The 19,458-nt window shown below is 31.9% G+C and overlaps 1 protein-coding gene and 1 long non-coding RNA gene across 2 annotated transcripts; one reads left to right on the top strand and one right to left on the bottom strand.

The window, feature by feature from the left end:
• Positions 1 to 218: 218 nt before the first annotated feature.
• Positions 219 to 9,012, bottom strand: LOC107452330 (uncharacterized). Its single transcript, XM_016068726.4, has 3 exons — positions 8,927 to 9,012; positions 4,673 to 7,327; positions 219 to 403 (listed from the first exon to the last, which is right to left on the bottom strand). The coding sequence occupies exons 1-2, from the start codon at positions 8,957 to 8,959 to the stop codon at positions 4,709 to 4,711; spliced, it is 2,652 nt and encodes an 883-aa protein (XP_015924212.1). The 5' UTR covers positions 8,960 to 9,012; the 3' UTR covers positions 219 to 403; positions 4,673 to 4,708.
• Positions 9,013 to 13,432: 4,420 nt separating this feature from the next.
• Positions 13,433 to 19,097, top strand: LOC147812024 (uncharacterized). The gene is made up of 4 exons (XR_015433200.1): positions 13,433 to 13,551; positions 14,478 to 14,622; positions 17,371 to 17,606; positions 17,843 to 19,097. It is a non-coding gene; the product is annotated as an uncharacterized LOC147812024 (long non-coding RNA).
• Positions 19,098 to 19,458: the final 361 nt, after the last annotated feature.

The raw sequence follows: 19,458 nt of genomic DNA, 5'->3' as shown, positions 1-19,458 counted from the left end.
TTGATTTATTGTAAAAAATTTAAATCATTAAATATTATAGATATGCTATAATTAATGAGTTGTAATGTTAGTTGTTATTCATAATGGATTGAAATTTAACGAGAAACAACCTTGTTGAATATTTTTGAAATGGTGAGTGCAAAAAAAAATTTTAAAAGTAATCAACGAATTTCTCAGTTTTATAAAAATTTAAAAACAAAAAAAAATCACACACATACTAATATTTCAAAAAAAGTTTTATTATTTAAAACTACGTCAGAGAAAATTAATAGGCATCAGAACAGAATATAAAATCTATAATAGACACAGCTGTTGCTCTTACTTGGTCTTCTTAAATTCTGAACAATTGGGAGACTTAGAAATGAAAATAGAGTCAAATATTGCAGATAATATTTTAATTGACCTGAAAAATAAATATGCAATTTAAATTTATTATAAACATTTAAAAACATATGCAACTACACACATAATTTTATAATAAGTCTGAAACACCCATCAAAAAAACTTTTTTTGTCAATTTTTGTTTTATTTTATCATTAACGTCTGGTAAGTGGCTAATCGGTAAGTTTTTTTTAACATATAAATATTTTTTGAATGCATTAGAATAATTTTTTTTCTCCGAATTATCTATATATATATTTCTCTTACACGGCGACAAAAAAAGCCTCATTACAACTCCCCGAATGGCAACGCTAGAAAATCGACCAATGATTGCCGCTAAAAATGTCATATGCCAAATCTAGTTGAGGTGGCTCAACATATAGCGCTTTCAAAAACGGAAACTGCAATAACCTTAAGCTAGGCAGAAGTGAGTAGTCTTTGTGGATAGATCTCTATTTTAGTATTTTGTCTAAAGCGCTTTTTTTCACGAATTTATATATTACGAATTTATTTGACGATTTTTGATTTATATCACGAATTTATTTGTTTTACTATTGTTGTTAGTTATTCATTGAAAAATGAGTCTCAGTCGTGCTGTTACGCCTTAAGATTTTATACTATAGCACGTTTCTAATAGGTTTAATGAATTACGTGTCATTTATTTGAATTCAAATTTATTTTAATGACTTAGTATTTACTAAAAAGATGTAATTTTTTTTTAAAAAAAAAAGTTGTTATATAGATTTGAATGATTGTTTTGAATTGGGCACTTGCACTTCGAGAAGAAGGAGATCAAAAATACCCACACATGTGTTCTATGACGTCTGCGTCAGCTGATCGTTTATAAGCAAAATGGCTTGTTGAAGTTGAGCTAAGTTTCTCCAAATAATGCAAAGTGTTAATTAACGTGAAGGTAATTAAACACAATGCCATATCACTCATCGAATTTATTGAAATATAATTCTTTCTCTTCTACATTTTTATTTAACTTATATTTAATTTTATTTATGTATTTTATTGCAGCCGTGATATATTTTTGTTTTGTGTACCTGGCAACTTCGATGCATAAATAGTTTGTTTATGTTCTGCATGGCTTCGTGCCGGTCCTTGTGTTGAGTAAGAAATATATAGTGAAACAATAGAAATCTTTGTATAACAATTTAGAATGTATCATTTAAAAGAATTGATGCTTGCGGGCTGGCTGACTCTAAATATAATGGAAAGAACAGTTGCTAACGAAAAAAATGCCTCATTTCAGCAACCAATCAGGATCCAGATATCCACCCTACGTCACTTGCAGGTTAGAATTTTGTGTATTTGCAATGTACTTAAGTTAGTAGCGAGCGAAGCAAACCATATCAGATTATGTGGCGATTTTCGGGGGTTGGCGAGCGTTAGCGAGTAGGGGGCGCAGCCCACTAGTTATTGAATTAAATCATTGATTATCATAGCTGCGATGGCTTAGTGGTAAATCACTGAGCTCTCGTTGTATAGGAACCGTAGGGGCGACTTGAAGCCTACATAGTTTTCGATCGATGAATACCAGCTTATATCATAGGTAAATTCTTCCTTAAATTTGCTTGGTTACACCAAGCAAGCTTTCCGGTATTAGCGAGTGGCATTAGAAACAACAACAACGATCGACCATCTATTTTTTACACCGACAAGCAACGATATGTTTGTCACATAGACGTTTCTAAAAAATATGATCCGAAAAATTTTGATTTTTACTACATCAATTCAACTCTTTAGTTTATAATAGCTTAAAGATTTATTTTGGGATTAAGTTCAATATTCGATTATGCCTCTTTTTATCCATTGTTAAAATAAGTTTTACATCACGTTTAAAAAATTCAAAGCTATTTTTTTCTTTCTGTTAAACGGCACCGTTGAATAAAGCAGAAAATTTTTTCCGTCGCGCAAAATCGAGTAGTTATATTCCATAATACTCCATGAAAAAAATCCTGAAAGATAGAATGGAGTAATTAACTGCAAACGAGAGGCACATGCAGCATTGCAGAGGAACGTGATAAAAGTTTAATTTGTGATTTCAATTTTTAAACCTGATCATCCAACTTCATTTACGATAAATTCTAAATCTATTTCTTAAGCTCCTTGATTTTAAAGAACCTATACGGTTCTCAGTGTGCAAAAGTCAAAATACAGTCGGACTTCTACTTAACGAACTTCCATTTTGCGAATTTCTCTATTTTGTGATTTTTTTTCGAGGAACCAAGAACATTTTGGAAATGTCTTCGTAAAATAATTTCCAAATAGCGAAGTAAATTTTCTATTTAATGAACATTTCTTTGAGATTCATTTTCCCTATTTCCCAAAATATTTCAGAACGTTTCAAACTTGTTAACGCATTTTATGTGGGAAATTACCTTGAATTGATTTTCGAAGCCATTCAAATTTTATAGAAAGCAGTAAAATCTATTGACGCCCGGTGGCTGAGCTGTAGCGCTTCGCGCTGTCGTGCCACAAGTCCTTGGTTCGATCCTCGGGCCGGGCAAGGTTGACTCAGCCTTTCATCCCTTCAGTGGGTCGATAAATGAGTACCAGGCATGCTTGGGAACTAAACACTGGGGGTTCCGCTTTCGGCTGACCACCTGACTGGAACATCTGCTCCTGCACCCCAGAGCCCAAGGTCAAGGAAACTGAGATGGGCACAGTAGGCTTTGGCCGTAACCATCTAGGCCCTCTATGAGCTGTTCTTTGGCCCTCTATGAGCTGTTGCGCCACTGAGTTTAGTTTAGTAAAATCTATTTCCCTTCTTGTTTGCCTTTCAAACGAAAAATTCAGATAAAATTAACGAATTTCATCAGTAGCAATTAAACTTAAAAGAAGACACGTGGTTATGTATGTTTAAAATTACTTTTATAATAAATGCAGCTATAATTTTATACATTAATTTAGCTTTTGTTTAGTTGAAAATGTATGTAGCATGATAGTGTAACACTGGATAATGTTTTGCTCCATTATTGCTTTCAATGCAGATTTCTTTTATGGTAAAGATTTATAAAATAAATAGTAGATGCTAGTTGACAATGGTAAAGGTGTATCAATTGCTATTTTAATTATGTCTAGTGTTTATGAATTTGAAACTTGTTTTGTGAAGTTTAATTATTTCAGAAGGTATTTTTATATTTAGCGAATTTCCCTGTAACGAACTTATTATCAGGATTTAGCGACCTCATTAAGAAGAGGTGCAACTGTATAATAAATTTTTTTGATATTAATAAATTTTTCAGAAGGTAAAAGAATTTTTTTTTATTAATTATTTCTATACATACCTAAAACTTCCTCTCACATACTTTTCAGCAAACATTAAGACGCGCTTTCTTATGTTATGCATTTAACAATGGTTTTTGTATTTTTTTTCTCATTCATTTAAAGACTCCAGATCAGTTAAGTATCTGTTTAACTCAGCGAGGTAAACTTAGTTTTCTTACTTTTTATTTTTATTTTGACTGAAATCGAATTCAGATGTGCTGCCCCGCTCCCTATATATGGCATTAAATGATGTTCACTAACAATATTGTTGTGTGCTTTTTAACTTCCATATTTAATTATTCCATATTTAATTCCATATTTAATCTTATTTTCATTTCCATATTTTCCATATTTTTAAGCATATTTACGAAATTTCTCACATGTGTACAGAAAAACTAATTTTCTTTTCCAATATACTTATTAGTGCAACCCTTTAAAATACATATTTTTTGTTTGTACTTATTTTTTAAACTGACCTATTCCGGAATTATATTGTAAACAATAAGCAATTGATACAATACTGTTTTAATGATTAACATCACACAACAAGCAACAATCCTTTTTCTAATTTAGTTGGAAAAAAGTTTTAACACCGTAACTTGACTTGTGTCTTTAATTGCATTTCCGCTATAGAAATCCGATTTTAAGAACGAAAAATGTAATTATTCAACAAAGACAAATACTTTTGCTGGTGTATTTTTATCCTTAATGAAAACTAGAATTGTGATTTGAATCAAGCCAACATAAAAAAATATTAACTCATTGTTTTAAGCAAACAATAATTGAAAATATAAGGGCGTTTAATTGTATTTTTCAAACATGTAGAACTAAGTTGCACACTACTTTTTAAGACATATGGAAACTTTTCCTTAGAGATTTATTTCATGACTCATTGAATAACTTCCCTTTTCTTGTTCGCTACTGATACAAGATATCTGAATACGAAAAACCACTAAAAAAATTACAAAATATATTTCAAAATATCACCAATAAGAAGTAGGTCAAAAAAACTTACGTTTAATGCTTCCAGTACCATGTAGTTAATGCTTCGTCATTTGAATATTTTGTGAGGCACAAGGAATTTAATTTTGTTTATTGAATGAAATGTTTTAAGATTGTCCTCAGTTCTCGTGTCTAGCATAGATCGACTTTGTCCAGTCACGGATAAACCATTTCTAGGAGTATGTTCTACCTTCGTCGAACATCCTTCTGAGCCATGATGCGTGCAACGTGAAATAACTGGAGAAAGATTATTTATCCTTCCCCTGTAGCCTGTAGATCCTACTATAGCACCTTGTGGGATTGCGCCTCCAAAAGAGTTCATTTTTTGCGAAAATCCACCTCCTAGAGCTCCCATAGACAGTCCATCACTCATGATTCTATCACCTCTTGCCAAAAAGCCGTCTGAAATACCTCCATTTCTTATTAACACCCCCCTTGAAAGGCCACCATTCCGTGATATAATTCCTCCATTTGCAAAAATTCCATTTTCAGGTATTCTTGTACGCATTGTCGCCGAATTCATACTGTTTCTTAATTCTCCATTTGCTTTGTTTAGTCCATTTTGATTACCAATACCAAAAGGTGCTGGATTACCAGTTTCGTGCTCTAAATTCTCAATCCTCGCGAAGTTATTAAATCCTACAGTTCCACCTCCTAAAATGCCTTTTAATCCTAAATCACTTGATTTGCTTTTAAATAAAACTTCTCTTTCCTTATCTCCAGACTTAATACCTTCCATATTATTACCAAACACTTCAAATCCTCCACTAGCTATAATACCACCAAACCTTCCGGTGCCACCAATTATCATTCTGCCATCAGCTTCTTCACGTCCTCCATTGACCATGCTATTATCAATCCGTTCAGACCCTCCACTTTCCATACTTCCGTCAAACACTCTAGACCTCTCATTTGCCACATTGTCCCTATAGTTCACAGATCCTCCACCTAATTTACTACCATTAAGGTCTCCAGAACTCCCACTTGATTTGCTATCATAAAACTTTCCAGTTCTTACGCTTGTTTTGCTATCATCAAATTTTTCAATTCTTTCACTTTTCATGACAGTTTCAAACCCTTCAGATCGTTCACGAGCTATTTTACCAACATACCCGTTAGATCCTTCGCTTGTTAGACTACCATCAAGTTTAGGTTTTACATTTGGATTACTTCTATGAATATTTTCTGATACTTCACTTAACAGGCTGCTACCTAATTTACTAGTATTAAGGTCTCCAGAACTTCCACTTGTTTTGCTATCATAAAACTTTCCAGTACTCACGCTTGTTTTGCTATCATCAAATTTTTCAATTCTTTCCCTTTTAATGACAGTTTCAAACCCTTCAGATCTTTCACTGGCTATTTTACCAACATACCCTTTAGATTCTTCGCTTGTTAGGCTACCATCAAGTTTAGTTTTTACATTTGGATTACTTCTATGAATATTTTCTGATGCTTCACTTAACAGGCTGCCATCAATACTTCCAGTTTCTTTATTCAATATAATACTATCAATTCCACCGCTTACATGCCTACTATCAATACTTTCAGATTTTCGGCTTATCATGCTAGAATCAACAACTTCAGTTAATTCATTTTTTCTATCAGCATCGACCTTAGTTTGTCTATCTGCTATACTTCCATCAGTGCTTCTAAATACTGCATTTGACAGGTTACCATCGTTTTCTTCAAATCCTTCAGTTAACTTGATCTGTTTACTACCTTCAGCTACTTCGCTAGTTTTATGACTATTAAAGCCCGTTCCTCCATTTGTCATACTACTACCGACAGCATCAGGGCCCACACTTGTTAAGTTTCCTTCTAACGCTTCAGATGCTGCAATCGCCATGTTACTTTCAAACCCTATAGATATTCCACTTGCTATACTTCTATCTGACGCTTTCGATCCATCAATAACTCTACTAACATCATGTTTATTTTCGATAGTTCCTGATTCTTTCCTTATGCCATCAATATCACTAGTTCCGTCATTAGTAATACTACTCTCAATCCCAGTTCTTTCATTAGCTATGCCACTACCAGTTCCTAAATTTGCCATATTACCTTCAGACCCACCGAGTAAATTACTTGTTATACCGCCTATAAACATTTGAGATCCTACGTTTACTAAACTACCACTTAGCTTAGTTTTTTTACTTCCCATACTTCTATGAATAATTTCTGTTTCTTCATTTGTCTTAATACCACTTATGTAACCAGTTCCTCCACTTGTTATGATACCAGCACTGTTACCAGTTCCTCCACTTGTCATAATACCATTAATGTTACCAGTTCCTCCACTTGTTATAATACCAGCACTGTTACCAGTTCCGCCACTTGTCATACTACCACCAGTTCCAGTTCTTTCACTTTCGATGCCATCATGAGTATCTCCTTCATGTGCTATACTACCATCAAACTGACCGACTCTTCCATTTGATATGCTAATACCTAGCTCTCCTGACCCGCCTGTTGTCATACTACCACCAAACCCTCTTACACCTATGCCAGCTCCAAAGTTAATGCTACCTCCAAATCCTCCCTCATTTCTTTTGTGCATCGGATTGTTTTTAACTGAATCTTGACCCACTCCATTTATTTCTATCGGCCAGCAGTTTGCATGTTCAGTCATCAATAGAAGCGTGAATAGAAGTGTATAGATGAATCTCTGAAAAAAAAAATAAACAAGAGAGTGACTACGGTTTAATTCGAAAAAGCTGAACTAGAGCAAAAAAGCAAGCAAAGAAAAAAAAATTCATGAACATGCTTTTTGATTACGACGTTTTTATTAAAAATGTAATAATTTTTTCTGAGCATCAAAAATAGCAAAATGTTTTTGTTTTAGCAAAATGTGCTTAAAGTTCACCCTCTTTCTTTCTTCTTACTTCCTTACTTTGCTAAAATGTCGAGAAAATTTTATTAAATAATTTAAACCTCTTTAAGACGATTTTCTGCACACTTTCACAAGGTAATGTTTCGTTTTTCAATAGAATGAGAGATGCTTGCTTTAAGTTTAAATATGCGAGGATGAATCATCTTCCGACTTAGGACTCCCACTCCCAGACTTTTTCTTGCTTCCGTAATGGAAAAACCTTCTCCCCTAGCCATTCGTGTGGACCCGTGGCGGTAACTATGGTGACGAGGTATTACTATTTCAAATAGGGGTGTGGGCTCACGGCTTAGGACTGGATTTGGCTCGGGTCATAGAGAGAAAAGGAATTTTTTTCTTCGTTGTATTGTGTTACCCCTGGAACGAAGAAAAGCTATAGTGCGGCTTTGAGGAGAACTCCTCCAGACTGAAAGTCTGGGGCTGTCTGCTGCTATGGTAACAAGCGAGAGCACATTTCTGATGAGGGTGAAATGGAGGAAAGTAGGTGTCGATTGGTTTAGTTACGACGACCTACGCTAAGATTAAGACGAAACTATTCACCCCACACCCCTATTCGAAGTGACCCTTCCTCGTAACCATAGTACTCACCTTGACGCGAGACGGGTGTCTGGAGGAGTTCTCCTGGAAGCCGTACTATACCTTCCCTGAAATATACTATTTTTGTTTCCATAACAGCTGACGGCCTCAGACTTTGTGGCAGAGGGAGTTCTTACCATAGACAAACTACACTTCAATGACAAAGATTATAACCCCCGATTCGTCAACCATCTACCACTGCTCGTCAGCACTGCACAAGCCCGGTGCAGAATTCGCCCTGTCCTCGTTGAGATTAGAACCTGGTCACCTCTTTGGGAGGCGAGTAATTTATCCCATCTATCAAGAAAACTATCAAGTAATCTATCAAGAAAGTCGACACTCAGAACATAATTACCTGCTTGATTGGTTGCCAGCTTCGTAAGAAGAGAATACTTGACACTCCATTAAGTTTCCTCCAGCAATCAAGCAGGTTTTGATGTTTTTAATATTTATCTGCTTAAACATAATTAGTTAGTTTCCGACAGCTCTTTAGTTTTATTGTGTTGTAGAACTATTGTGCTTGATATTAATCTGTGCTTTACTCCTTTCTTAAATATTAATCTTTCATAATCAATTTGCTTACTTTTTAGACTTTATTTTTAGCGATTATTCTAAAAGTATATTGAGTGTGGTGGTTTCCAGAACATAACTGTGACTGTGACTTAAAGGATTTAGGCAACTGCAAAGGAAAGAGTCTATGAATCTCGAAATTTGATAATAATGTGAAAGCCATGACCATCTATAAAATAATTAAGTAAAATCACACATTATTAAAAGATAATGTAAGGAAAGATATATTACCCAAATTCCAATTATTTTGAAGTAGTTAACCATTCTTGATAACTTTTCAAAAAAGTAGAACTCCTTGATGAAATCTGTATAAATGTATTACTGCGAAATTCACACCAAGAATAACATTTATAAACTCGGCAGATAAGTAAGATTTTAGAAATTATGAGAACTTACCAATAAAAATAACAAAATAGAACAATGGATTTAAACAAAATACTTCTAATTCAATTATATTACCTAGAAAAATAATCATTTTTAAGTTGTTGATTTTCATTTTGGAATGCGTGACACAATTCAGAACTATGAATGTAAATTTATTGTGAATTCGGAGTAATAATTTTCTCATCAGTGCTATGATAAATAACTTTACATAACTGATGATACTTATGATCAAAAACTTTAAATTATAGGGATCAACATGACATTCTGTTTCTTGGATTGTTTTCTTTACGTGCTTCTCTATTATTTTTTGATCCTTTTATTTATTTAATAATCTGAAAATTCATCCTAAAAGAACAATTTTAAAGAAATTTTAAAGTTATTTTTCCTCTTTTTAATTGTCTACAAAATAATAATTATCTGTAGACAATTAAAAACAAATCAATAATTATCTGCATGTAAATAAAAATCAATCAATTTTCTTTAGACACAATTAAGATCAATTTGCAAAAACTCTTCTGAATGAATTTTGAAACATTTCCTTATAATATTGACTTAAAAAGTAAGCCAAATATTTTCACAGCGTCTTCAGAAATTATTTTCTTTAGAATTAATAATATTAGTAGCTTTAAATATTAGTAGCTCGGTAATTTGAGTTGGACGGAACCGAGTTTAGCTCGAACTTTCGAAAACTCGAATTATCGAAAACATGAAATTTAATAAATATTTAAATGAATGATAACAAAGCAATTTTTAAATTTAGTTATTTAGTTGAAAAATACGTTATATTTAAAGAAAATTAATTTGTATTAGAGGATCAGGGTACATTTACTGCATTACACTTAGATACATTATACAATATATTACTGCATGAGATTAATTGTATTTTTAAATAATTGTATAATGTTTTTTGTTTAAACACACTGCTCCTTTTTCGCTCAGCAATATCGTGCCATCATTGAAGTAGCATATTGTCGTCGGAAGTTTCCTCAAGCTGTTGCTCAACGTATCACATTACAAACCCTAGAGCAGCTAGGCCAGTGGTTCCCACCCTCGGGGTGATCGCCGGGTTCGAATCCTTGCGATGACAAGTCGATTCGAATTCTGACCCGGCTTGCACTGACCAGAGTTCTAACGTAAAATATCTTCAGTGGTAGACGGATCATGGGTTAGAGTCCCCTTGCCATCGGGTTAACCATGGGAGGTTTTCGTGGTTTTCCTCTCCATGTAACGCAAATGCGGGTTAGTTTCATCAAAAAGTCCTCCACAAAGGCGAATCTCTCCTAATACTTGATCCAGGAGCTCCCTTGTCTTCTGGATTGGGTTCAAAATTGCAAGACTACGGAGTTGAACATTAGTAGTCGTAAACTCAAAATTGGGTCTGCTGTTCAACGACGGTTATAAAGTAAAATGAAATAAAATTAATAATAATAATAAAAAAAAAACAGAGAATCGCTACTCATCTGGGTCGCGTCAACATATTTAGTAGAGAGAAGAGTTAGTTCGGTCATGCATTTTCTCACAAACAAAGAAGTATCATAGGAGACATTTGTATCTTAATTAGGAGACATTTGTATCATAGGAGACTAACGCTTAAATCTGACGAACAAAAAGCCTGATATTCAAGTCTACTGAAATCCATCAATACTTTAACTGAAATCCACCAAGCATAAGGCAGTCATTGAAGAGGTTAAAATGAACAATTGAGTCTTCAAATTTTCGGTTTGTACGAACTGAAAATTTGCATTACGTTAAAATTTACATGCACCAGATTGCATTAACAAAATAAAATTTTTTTCAATTATTTCGCTTCAAATTACATCTCTTTTTGAAAAAAGAATTACAGGAATAAATTTATTTATTCTTTAAATTGAAAAAAAATATAAATCAAGGAAAAAGTCTAAAATCAGAGCGGAAGCGATGTAATGATTTTAAGCTTCACAAAATTTAATTTTGAACTGTACCATCGATTTTGTATTAATTTTGGGATTTCAACATTTAGTACAGTCTTTAATCCATACAATATTTTAATTGTTTTCATTCATTTTATATACTATGGAAGTATAATAGTAATTTCCAGAATTCAGCTGTTAGTAGCTGTAGCAACCCAATAAAAATCTTTGAATTTTTGTCGACTCCATTCATGTACCAATGCTTAATTCCTGATTTATTCGCTTTTTAACTGTAGCAACTTAATCCAAGTTCTAATCGGATTTTGATTGCTTAAATTTATTTTCTATACCTATGGTTCTAATTCCTTTTTTAAATGAATATTGATTGCTTCCCCATAAGCCAATCAAATTACGACGAAGATTTGACGTCGCGGCCATTTTGTCCAATTTGTCAGCTTTTTCATTGCACTCGATTCTTTTTTTTTTCTCTTTATACTCGGTTTTATTTTATTTATTTATTTATTTATTTTTTTTGAGAAGTACAATTGGAGATTAATTTGGAGGGATATGTTGATTTTTTAAAATATGAAAAATGGAGTTATTGGCCTTCCAGAGTAAATAATATCGTTTTACTAGCTGTTAAAACTTGAATGTTGATCAATATTGATGATTATAATATCCCATATGCACTTTAAAATTAATAATTTCCATTATTTTTGCATAACAACACGATTCTTTTCACACCAAAGCAAGGAAACAAGGTTGAATTCGTTTGATAAATATCAAAGTAATTTTTAATATAACGTTCCTTTATAGCTTATTTTTTATTCTTTGAAATGGTAAGCTGTCAAAGTTGGAAGAGCGAATTATATTCAAAATTTGGAACATATGCTCGTGAATAATTGAACAATTGAGTGGATTATATTCAAAACTATTTATAAACTCATGAACAGTTTCTTTTGCCTTGACCTAGTTGAAAGCAGATGACGGCAGGATCTATTTATATGCATTATTAAGCACTACTTTGTCTATCTTCCTTAATTTATTTATGGAATTAGTTTGAGTATTTCTATTTTATTTTTTATTAATTAGCTTTTTGTCATTTATTTTATTTTATTCCTTGATTGAAACTAGTTACCTGGAAAAAAAGAGCTGCATTTTTTTAAAAAGCTAATGGATGGTCGACTGAATGTTTGATTTTTGACTGAATTGTTTAATAACAAATTTCCTAAAACCGAAAGAAATTTAAAAAACTTCCGGTGTATCCTTCCACTTATGTTATGCTTACTAGGCAATGTGAGAACAGGCTTAATATTCCAGGAAGTTTTATTATTATGATTTATGTTTATAAATTTACGCTTAATTTTACCGTTCTGAAAATATTTTCTGCAATTTATAAATTCTAACAGGTCGTAAGCCTAAAACAAATTAAAAAATAATAATAATATAACATCATACAAATAAAGTGCAAGGTTTGCCATGTTTTGAGCGTTATCCCTTTATTAATTATATTAGTTTTCAGAATATCGCCTTTTTTTCGTATAGCATTATAACATGCTTATGGAGTCTTCCGAATTTACTTATTGTTTGAAATTTAAATTGAAAGAACGCATTATATTGTTAACATTACATGGCGCGTTTTTTTCAAGATTCGGTGTAAAATTCAATCAAAGCATTTATCCTAGCGCTTCGCTTCTGAATGCGGCTGTCCCACAGTGGACTGATTGTTAAGACACGGTTCCCAGCAGATCACCGAAGTCAAGCATCACTGGCTGCAGTCAGTGTGCGGGCGGGTAACCACTTGGATCAGTCTGCGTAGGGACCGAGGGTGTGCGGCATTGGTCCTCGTTAAACTGTTCTACCGTAAAGAGCTCGACTTCGCGTGCAGGTCGTTGGGTTACAGAAGCAGGGGTGCCATCCTCTCTGCGGAGGATCAAAATTGTGATGGCTTGTCTTCGGATCATCCTTAGGGATGTTTCCCAGACCGTCGCCAATAGCCCTTTGTGCAGCTCTAGTGTGACGCAAATTAACTACTACTACTGAATGCGGCTCACGGACTTTTGATCGTCGCATAAAGAAATGAAGAGCCTGATGGCAAAAATATTTTCCCGAATAAATCTCACCGAAGGAGATCTTGTTTTTTTGACGTTCTTTATTATGAATTTTTTTTTTCGGAAAAATATTTTTCGCCAATCAGGTTCTCCCGTTTTCTCTGCGGAGATTGGAAGTGCGTGAACCGCATTCAGATGACATCACTAGCAGAATCTGATTTGATCTTGAAATTTATTAACAAGAACCAAGAGAGTAAATATTGATCCTTTTCTTGGAGACTTGAATTTCAATTTAACTCATGGTACAATCCAGGATATTTGGTCAATTTAGGAATTGGTAACTGGGCGGAGTGAGCTTGACGCTAGCTTTTATCCATCAATCTTCTTATAACCCTATATTGATTGACCCTACAAACTTTTTCGCCAAAGCAATTGGCGTTGTTTAAACAAAAGCTATTGTTAGAGGAAGCCATTTTCTGTATTTGGCTGCGCGGGATTTCATATTTTATCATTATGAATGTTTTAATTACAGGTAATTCTTATTAATTAAAGATTTATAATATTAGTGTATGTTTCATAGCAGTATATAAAAAAATTTCATGAAATTTATAAAAGATTAATGAATTTTATTAAATATCCGTGAATACCACGCTTTAGATTTTAAAGTAAATAGTTTGTTTCTCCTCTATATGTAAGATGTATGTATTTTAAGAAAATCGTTATAAAAAAAAATTCATTTATCTAAGTTTTTCTCTGCTTCCTTAGAAATCCTTGGTTTGATCTGTCGAAAATGTGTGAAGCAGTTTAGTAATGAAATTTCATTTAGTTAAATTACTTGATTTATGTTTATTTTAGTGTCATAATACAGAGGTATCTTTTTTTTCTAGGAAATATATTGCTAATTAAAATTTATTTTATATAGAAAGCTTAATATTTAATTTTCATAAAAATAGTGAAGAGTTTTTTGATCATGTCTAAAATAATTTGTTTCAATTTTATTGAAAACAAATCTAAAAAAAAATTCTGAGAGAAATGGAACAAATTTAGATAATATTTATCATTTTCTTTCACAGTTACTGCATTCATTATTATTCTTTTTTAGGTTGTCTTAACTATTGAATAAATTATGAGCATGCATACTTTTAAAAAAATATTTTATTCTGTATGTTTCACATTTATGTGCAAAACAATTTGTACTCAGTAATTTGTTTTATTTAAATACATAATACAAATACTATAATAAATTAGAAGATAATTCAGATTAGCAAGTTATCTTTATTGGATATTAATATGAAATTGAATTTTTTCAATTATTTAACTTCTCAAACTATATCTATAATTGTATTTTTTTCATTAACCTAAGATTTTTATCAGTTTACGTATAAATGGACAATGTAATGCAAACATTTCATATTTCTTCTTTCTCTTCATAAAATACTTTGTTATTTTTTTTACTAGGTGATTCCTTGGAGAAGTATTTAGCTAATTACTTAAATGCTGAATGAAAATGGGATATCGATGTTTGCACACCCTGGAATCGGTGTGGACAAATTAAGTGTGCAGTTGTGAAGGGACGATAGTGTTTTTGTCTTAATTCATGTTGGTAAGTTGAAATGTAATTTATTTACATATTCAATGATTATGTATCTAAACCATATGTTGGCATTGGTATCTTGTGTAACTATTCTAAAAATTAAGGAACTAATGATGTGCAATTGGGTACAATGCCCAACTTTAAAAAACTGGCTTTTGTGGTTAATAAAATTTGTGGGGTTATTGGTGAGATTTTGTTTGGTGATCTGTGGAAGAATAATTCTGGGCAGCCAGCCGCCAGGAACTAAAAAAAAGAGAAGGGAACTCGGAAGGTATAACTCGTAACTACCCCCAAGCAAATATCTACAAGTGTTTTTTTTTTTTTTTTTTTTTGTTATTAAATTTGCAAGTTTAAAATCTGTTGAACACCTTGGCGATTGTAGTTGGCTCGGCGGATCACAATACAGAAATATTCCTGAGTTGTTTTTCTCGAACGAAGAGTTTAGAAATTTCTCATGCTGAAAGATCAGCGTATGCATCAACATTTTGTTAATCTTGAAAACGTCACTATAAAACGATTCAATGAAGTAATTAAAACTTTGTGAATTTTACTTTGGCTAATGTTCTGTGAATCAGCTTTATCTGTGGATGAATGTATTGGATAAGATCACATACATTTAAACTGCCAGGACCATATTCAACTGGCAAACATCTTTGAAGAATGCATGGCAAAGTTGCTAAAAAAGTATTTATTGTATTTATTTATACACAACTTTATATACTAATTATATGAAAATATTGTAATCTTGTCTTGACATTTAGCCAGATAACCAGAACTCATCCCATACAAATAAGAAAGAGTAGTCACTGTCAGAAGTCTGTTTAGAAGAAATTTGGGTCCGTTAACGAACTATTCACAAAATATCTTATTATAAAAACTGACATTTCACAAATTAATTTATCTTTTACTCAGACTCTTCACAAATTCGTTTCTCTTCATTATTATTTTGTTAATCGAATAAACCCTTCCCAGGAGGGTGGGGAAGAACGACAGATGTAAACGAAATAAATTTTGTCTTCGGCAGACGTTCTTCCTTTATTCGTCCGAAATGAATATTCTGCATTCAGCAGTATAGGCAAAATACCAAATATTTGTATGTTGCATCTCTAATTTAGTAGCAGCAATTGCTGTTTATTTTTTAAATTTTAATTTTTTTAATTATAATTTTACAGTGTTGGGCATAATCTTGTAAGTCTTTACAATTTAAAAACTCCTTGAAAAAGTTTTTTTTTTTTTGCAATAACAGACCCTATTTGCACTAATTCACAAAAGCAGGACCCTGGTTGAAAGAATGTGACCTAACATTTATTTTATATTCACAAATTACGAGTAATTTTTTCTCAATTTTGCAAATACAGACCTTTCACAAAATGTCTGGACAGATCCCTGACAGTACTTGAACAAATTTAGTACTATGATGCTGTAAAGAAAAATATTCAGAATGTATTCAGTAGAGAGTGTTATTTTTTAATATTCTTATCTGTGCTACTTTACACAATGCAGAAAAATGTTTAGATGCAATAGATTATTTTATGACTAATTCACTCTCTCAATGATTCTGGTTCTACCCTTAAAGGACAGGGGGAAGATTGTTTAGAACATTGTCCCTGAATTATAAATACCCTTCCACTTTAAACGCCTTTGGTAAAATATACTAAATGAATAATGCCAATAACACTAATGAATAATGCCCATTGCTATTTCAAAATAGCAATGGGTATAATGTTCAACACTAAAAGAGATTATAAAAAAATTTTTGATTGCACGGAGATTACTCTAATTCTATTCTTTGTTAGCTTGAATGAGATGTAGACTCAACAGAAGCTAATACGAGTGCCTCAGTTAGTATCTTTCTCTATTATTACTATAATGTTTTTTGTTTTGATTATTCGGAGAATTGTATATTATTAACAGTGGCATTTTACCTTAATCGTTGTGAGTTTTTTTCCCCAACTGTATTGTTATAGTACGGATTGTTTACTGTTAGTACAGCACTGTTTATAAATTATTACAGTATTAATAGAATAATTAAAGTCAATGAATTAAATGATCTTTTAATGTTTATCAGTATTTGTCTTTAATCAAACTCTGGTTAAGAAAAAGACAGTGCCCCACCAGTTAGTATATTCCTCTTTTATTAATAAAATTAATAATATATATTTTTTTAATTTGATTATTTCAAAAATATTTATTACTTTTGTTTTTATCAGTGGCATTTATTGCATTCTAAATAAAAACTAATTTAATGTTTAAACTAGATACTAATAAGTTTAGACAATTAATTTATGATTTTATTTTTTATTCTTGAAAAAGGTTTAGAAAATAATATTCATTAAAGAACTGGTGATGTCGACAGAATTTAGATGATTGGATATTAAAAAACTGGGAGCAGTGCAATCAAACCTGAACAATAGACAAACACATCAACATGTACTGGCTCATCATTAAAAGTCAGCGTGGGGATAACTCGACATGCACATTCCATGATCCATCATGGACTCGTGCCTTTAAGAAGCCTGCGTGGCTGTCTCTAGAGTAAACAGTGCGCATACCAACTGAACAATTGGCTGTGGGGTCATTTATGTTGTGTAAAGAAAATATAAAAAAATCTGTGCTGTGACTAACTATTAAATGCTGTGATGTAATGTCCTGTGGTTGTCTTGTTCTTAAAGCCATTAGTCTTTATATGTAAACCCTGATTGATGCTGCAATAGAAATATTAAATAATATTAATCAGACACTTCCCCTCTCTTTCAGATGTAAGTAACCTGACTAAATTGGGGATCTGCAAAAAGAATTTAAAAGAAAAAATCGAGCAACAAACCTAACGTTGCAATTATTTACACTCCTTTTTTATGTCTTGATTTTAAAGTGACAGATGTGTCAAATCCCCAAGTATGAGTTTGAGTGATGCTTCCACCCAAAAGAGCTGTGAGACCACTCTGAAAGTGTCGCAAGTATGCCATATGCGTGGAAAAAGATGGATATGCCAGGTTTAATAATTATTATTTTTTTCTGTTTATCTCTGCTTATAACTTAAAACGTATACTTCTGTGCTAAATGTTCTTTCACTCTGTAATTCAAATTGATTCAAACTACTGTATGCAATCCTTTATTAGATTCACAAATTGAAGAGTTGTGCTTTTATCTATATACTTAACCATTGGTTGAAATCTTAACAAGGTATCTTGATTACAATATTAATTTGAAGCAACTTGTTCTCTTCTAGCTTTTGCCTGGATTCTACTGATGATTTATGTTTGTCCCGGGGAATAGTCTCACAGCATTGTCTGCTTAAAGCTTTTCTGTGAGATATGTTTACCAGGACTTGTTTCTACAATGATGTATGCAGATTCTCATTTAGTTTGAAGAATATCTCTGTACCGTAACAAGATAACATTTCAGTCATTGATTTTGCTATATGTATTAAATATAATTGTATATTTTTTAAATTCATAAAAATAAGTAAGCTCTTTATTTTCCGGCACGGTTGTCAGTTAATAATATAACTGAAGTCTTTGATTGGATTCTGATCCACTGTAGAATTTTAAGGTAATATGATTTCTATTTTTTTATCTAGAAAAATGCTTTTATTTTACAGCTGACTGAGCAGACAATAGCATAGCTGCCAACTGTTCAGAATTTTTTAGGATTTGTTCCTAATTTTTAAATCCAATCTGAAAATCTGATATTTTTATAAAAAATCTGAATTTTCATACAATTTTTGATTTTAAACCAATCCTTTTTTCTGATTGCCACAAGCACACATCCTGTGATTATTGTGCTAAAGTAATTTTTAGTAGCTTTTTATTGGAAAATATTTTTCCAATAGCTGTCTGTTGCTGATTATTTCACTAAATTATTATTTTTTGGAAATTTTTTTTTTGTAGTATTTAAACACTTGCATCAGAAATATTTGTTTATGATGTAGATTATTATTTACCTGTGTTTTATAATTTGGAGATAAATAATTATATATTAATAGGTAATGTTTGTTCTTAATATATTATACCGGTATTCCTAATTATAAAATATTAATATTATAAGTTTCCCACAAAAGATAGCGTTTATAGTTTTGTTTTACTAATTTACATATTTAAATATATGTCTATTAATGTTATGATTTAATAGTTAAATTTTTATCTTACTCTCGTAATTAGTGCATATAATTTTGTCTCATATAGTGTTCCTAATTTTTGATTCCTAAGGTTGGCAGCTATACAATAGTTATAAAGAAAGACTTAGCTGCTTTTTTTCTCAGGATGATGCCACTAGTAGTGGTCATAGACCTTATATGATTGCATCTGCAAGCACCTTCATACAGTCAAGCTAGCTACCATATTCTGTCTATTGTGTAAGAATAAAAACAAATATACATGCTTCAAATTCTCAGATCCAACTTGAATATTTTTTTTTCTTCCTTTTTTATACTTTTTACATATGCTGTACTCTTACCACTAAAAATAAATATATTCAAAAGAAAATATATCTCATTTATTTATTCTTTCTTGAAGATGTATATCAAGAGAAAGATACTATTTTATAGTACATATGTATCCAAGGTGCTACTACTTTAACACTGCAACTATTTCAATTTAAATTAATCTCAAGTTAGAATTTAATGCTACTATATTTAATTAAAATTTTGAAAATACGTCCAATAGTACGTTTAGAAGTCATTTGACTAAAATATTGATAAGTATTGAACAAGAGCTAGCTCTTGACCTGAGAAAAAAACCAGAGTTTTGGGAAACGAAAAGCGTTAGTTAACTTATTTTTAACGAACTAATTTTTATAACTGTAATTCAACTTTTTTTTATTTTCAACTAGCTGAATATCCACTCT

The sequence above is a fragment of the Parasteatoda tepidariorum genome, chromosome 4 (assembly GCF_982258835.1).
Source record: "Parasteatoda tepidariorum strain Cologne lab strain chromosome 4, Ptep-v5.0, whole genome shotgun sequence".
Taxonomy (NCBI): Eukaryota; Metazoa; Arthropoda; class Arachnida; order Araneae; family Theridiidae; genus Parasteatoda; species Parasteatoda tepidariorum.
This window is presented reverse-complemented; position numbering and strand designations above follow the sequence as displayed.

Excerpts from the sequence above, each read along its gene's own strand:
- LOC107452330 (XM_016068726.4), bottom strand. The coding sequence starts at position 8,959 with ATGGTTAACTACTTCAAAATAATTGGAATTTGG. Across the intron at positions 7,328-8,926 it reads TCAAAATAATTGGAATTTGG|AGATTCATCTATACACTTCT; the intron begins GTAATATATCTT and ends TTTTTTTTTCAG.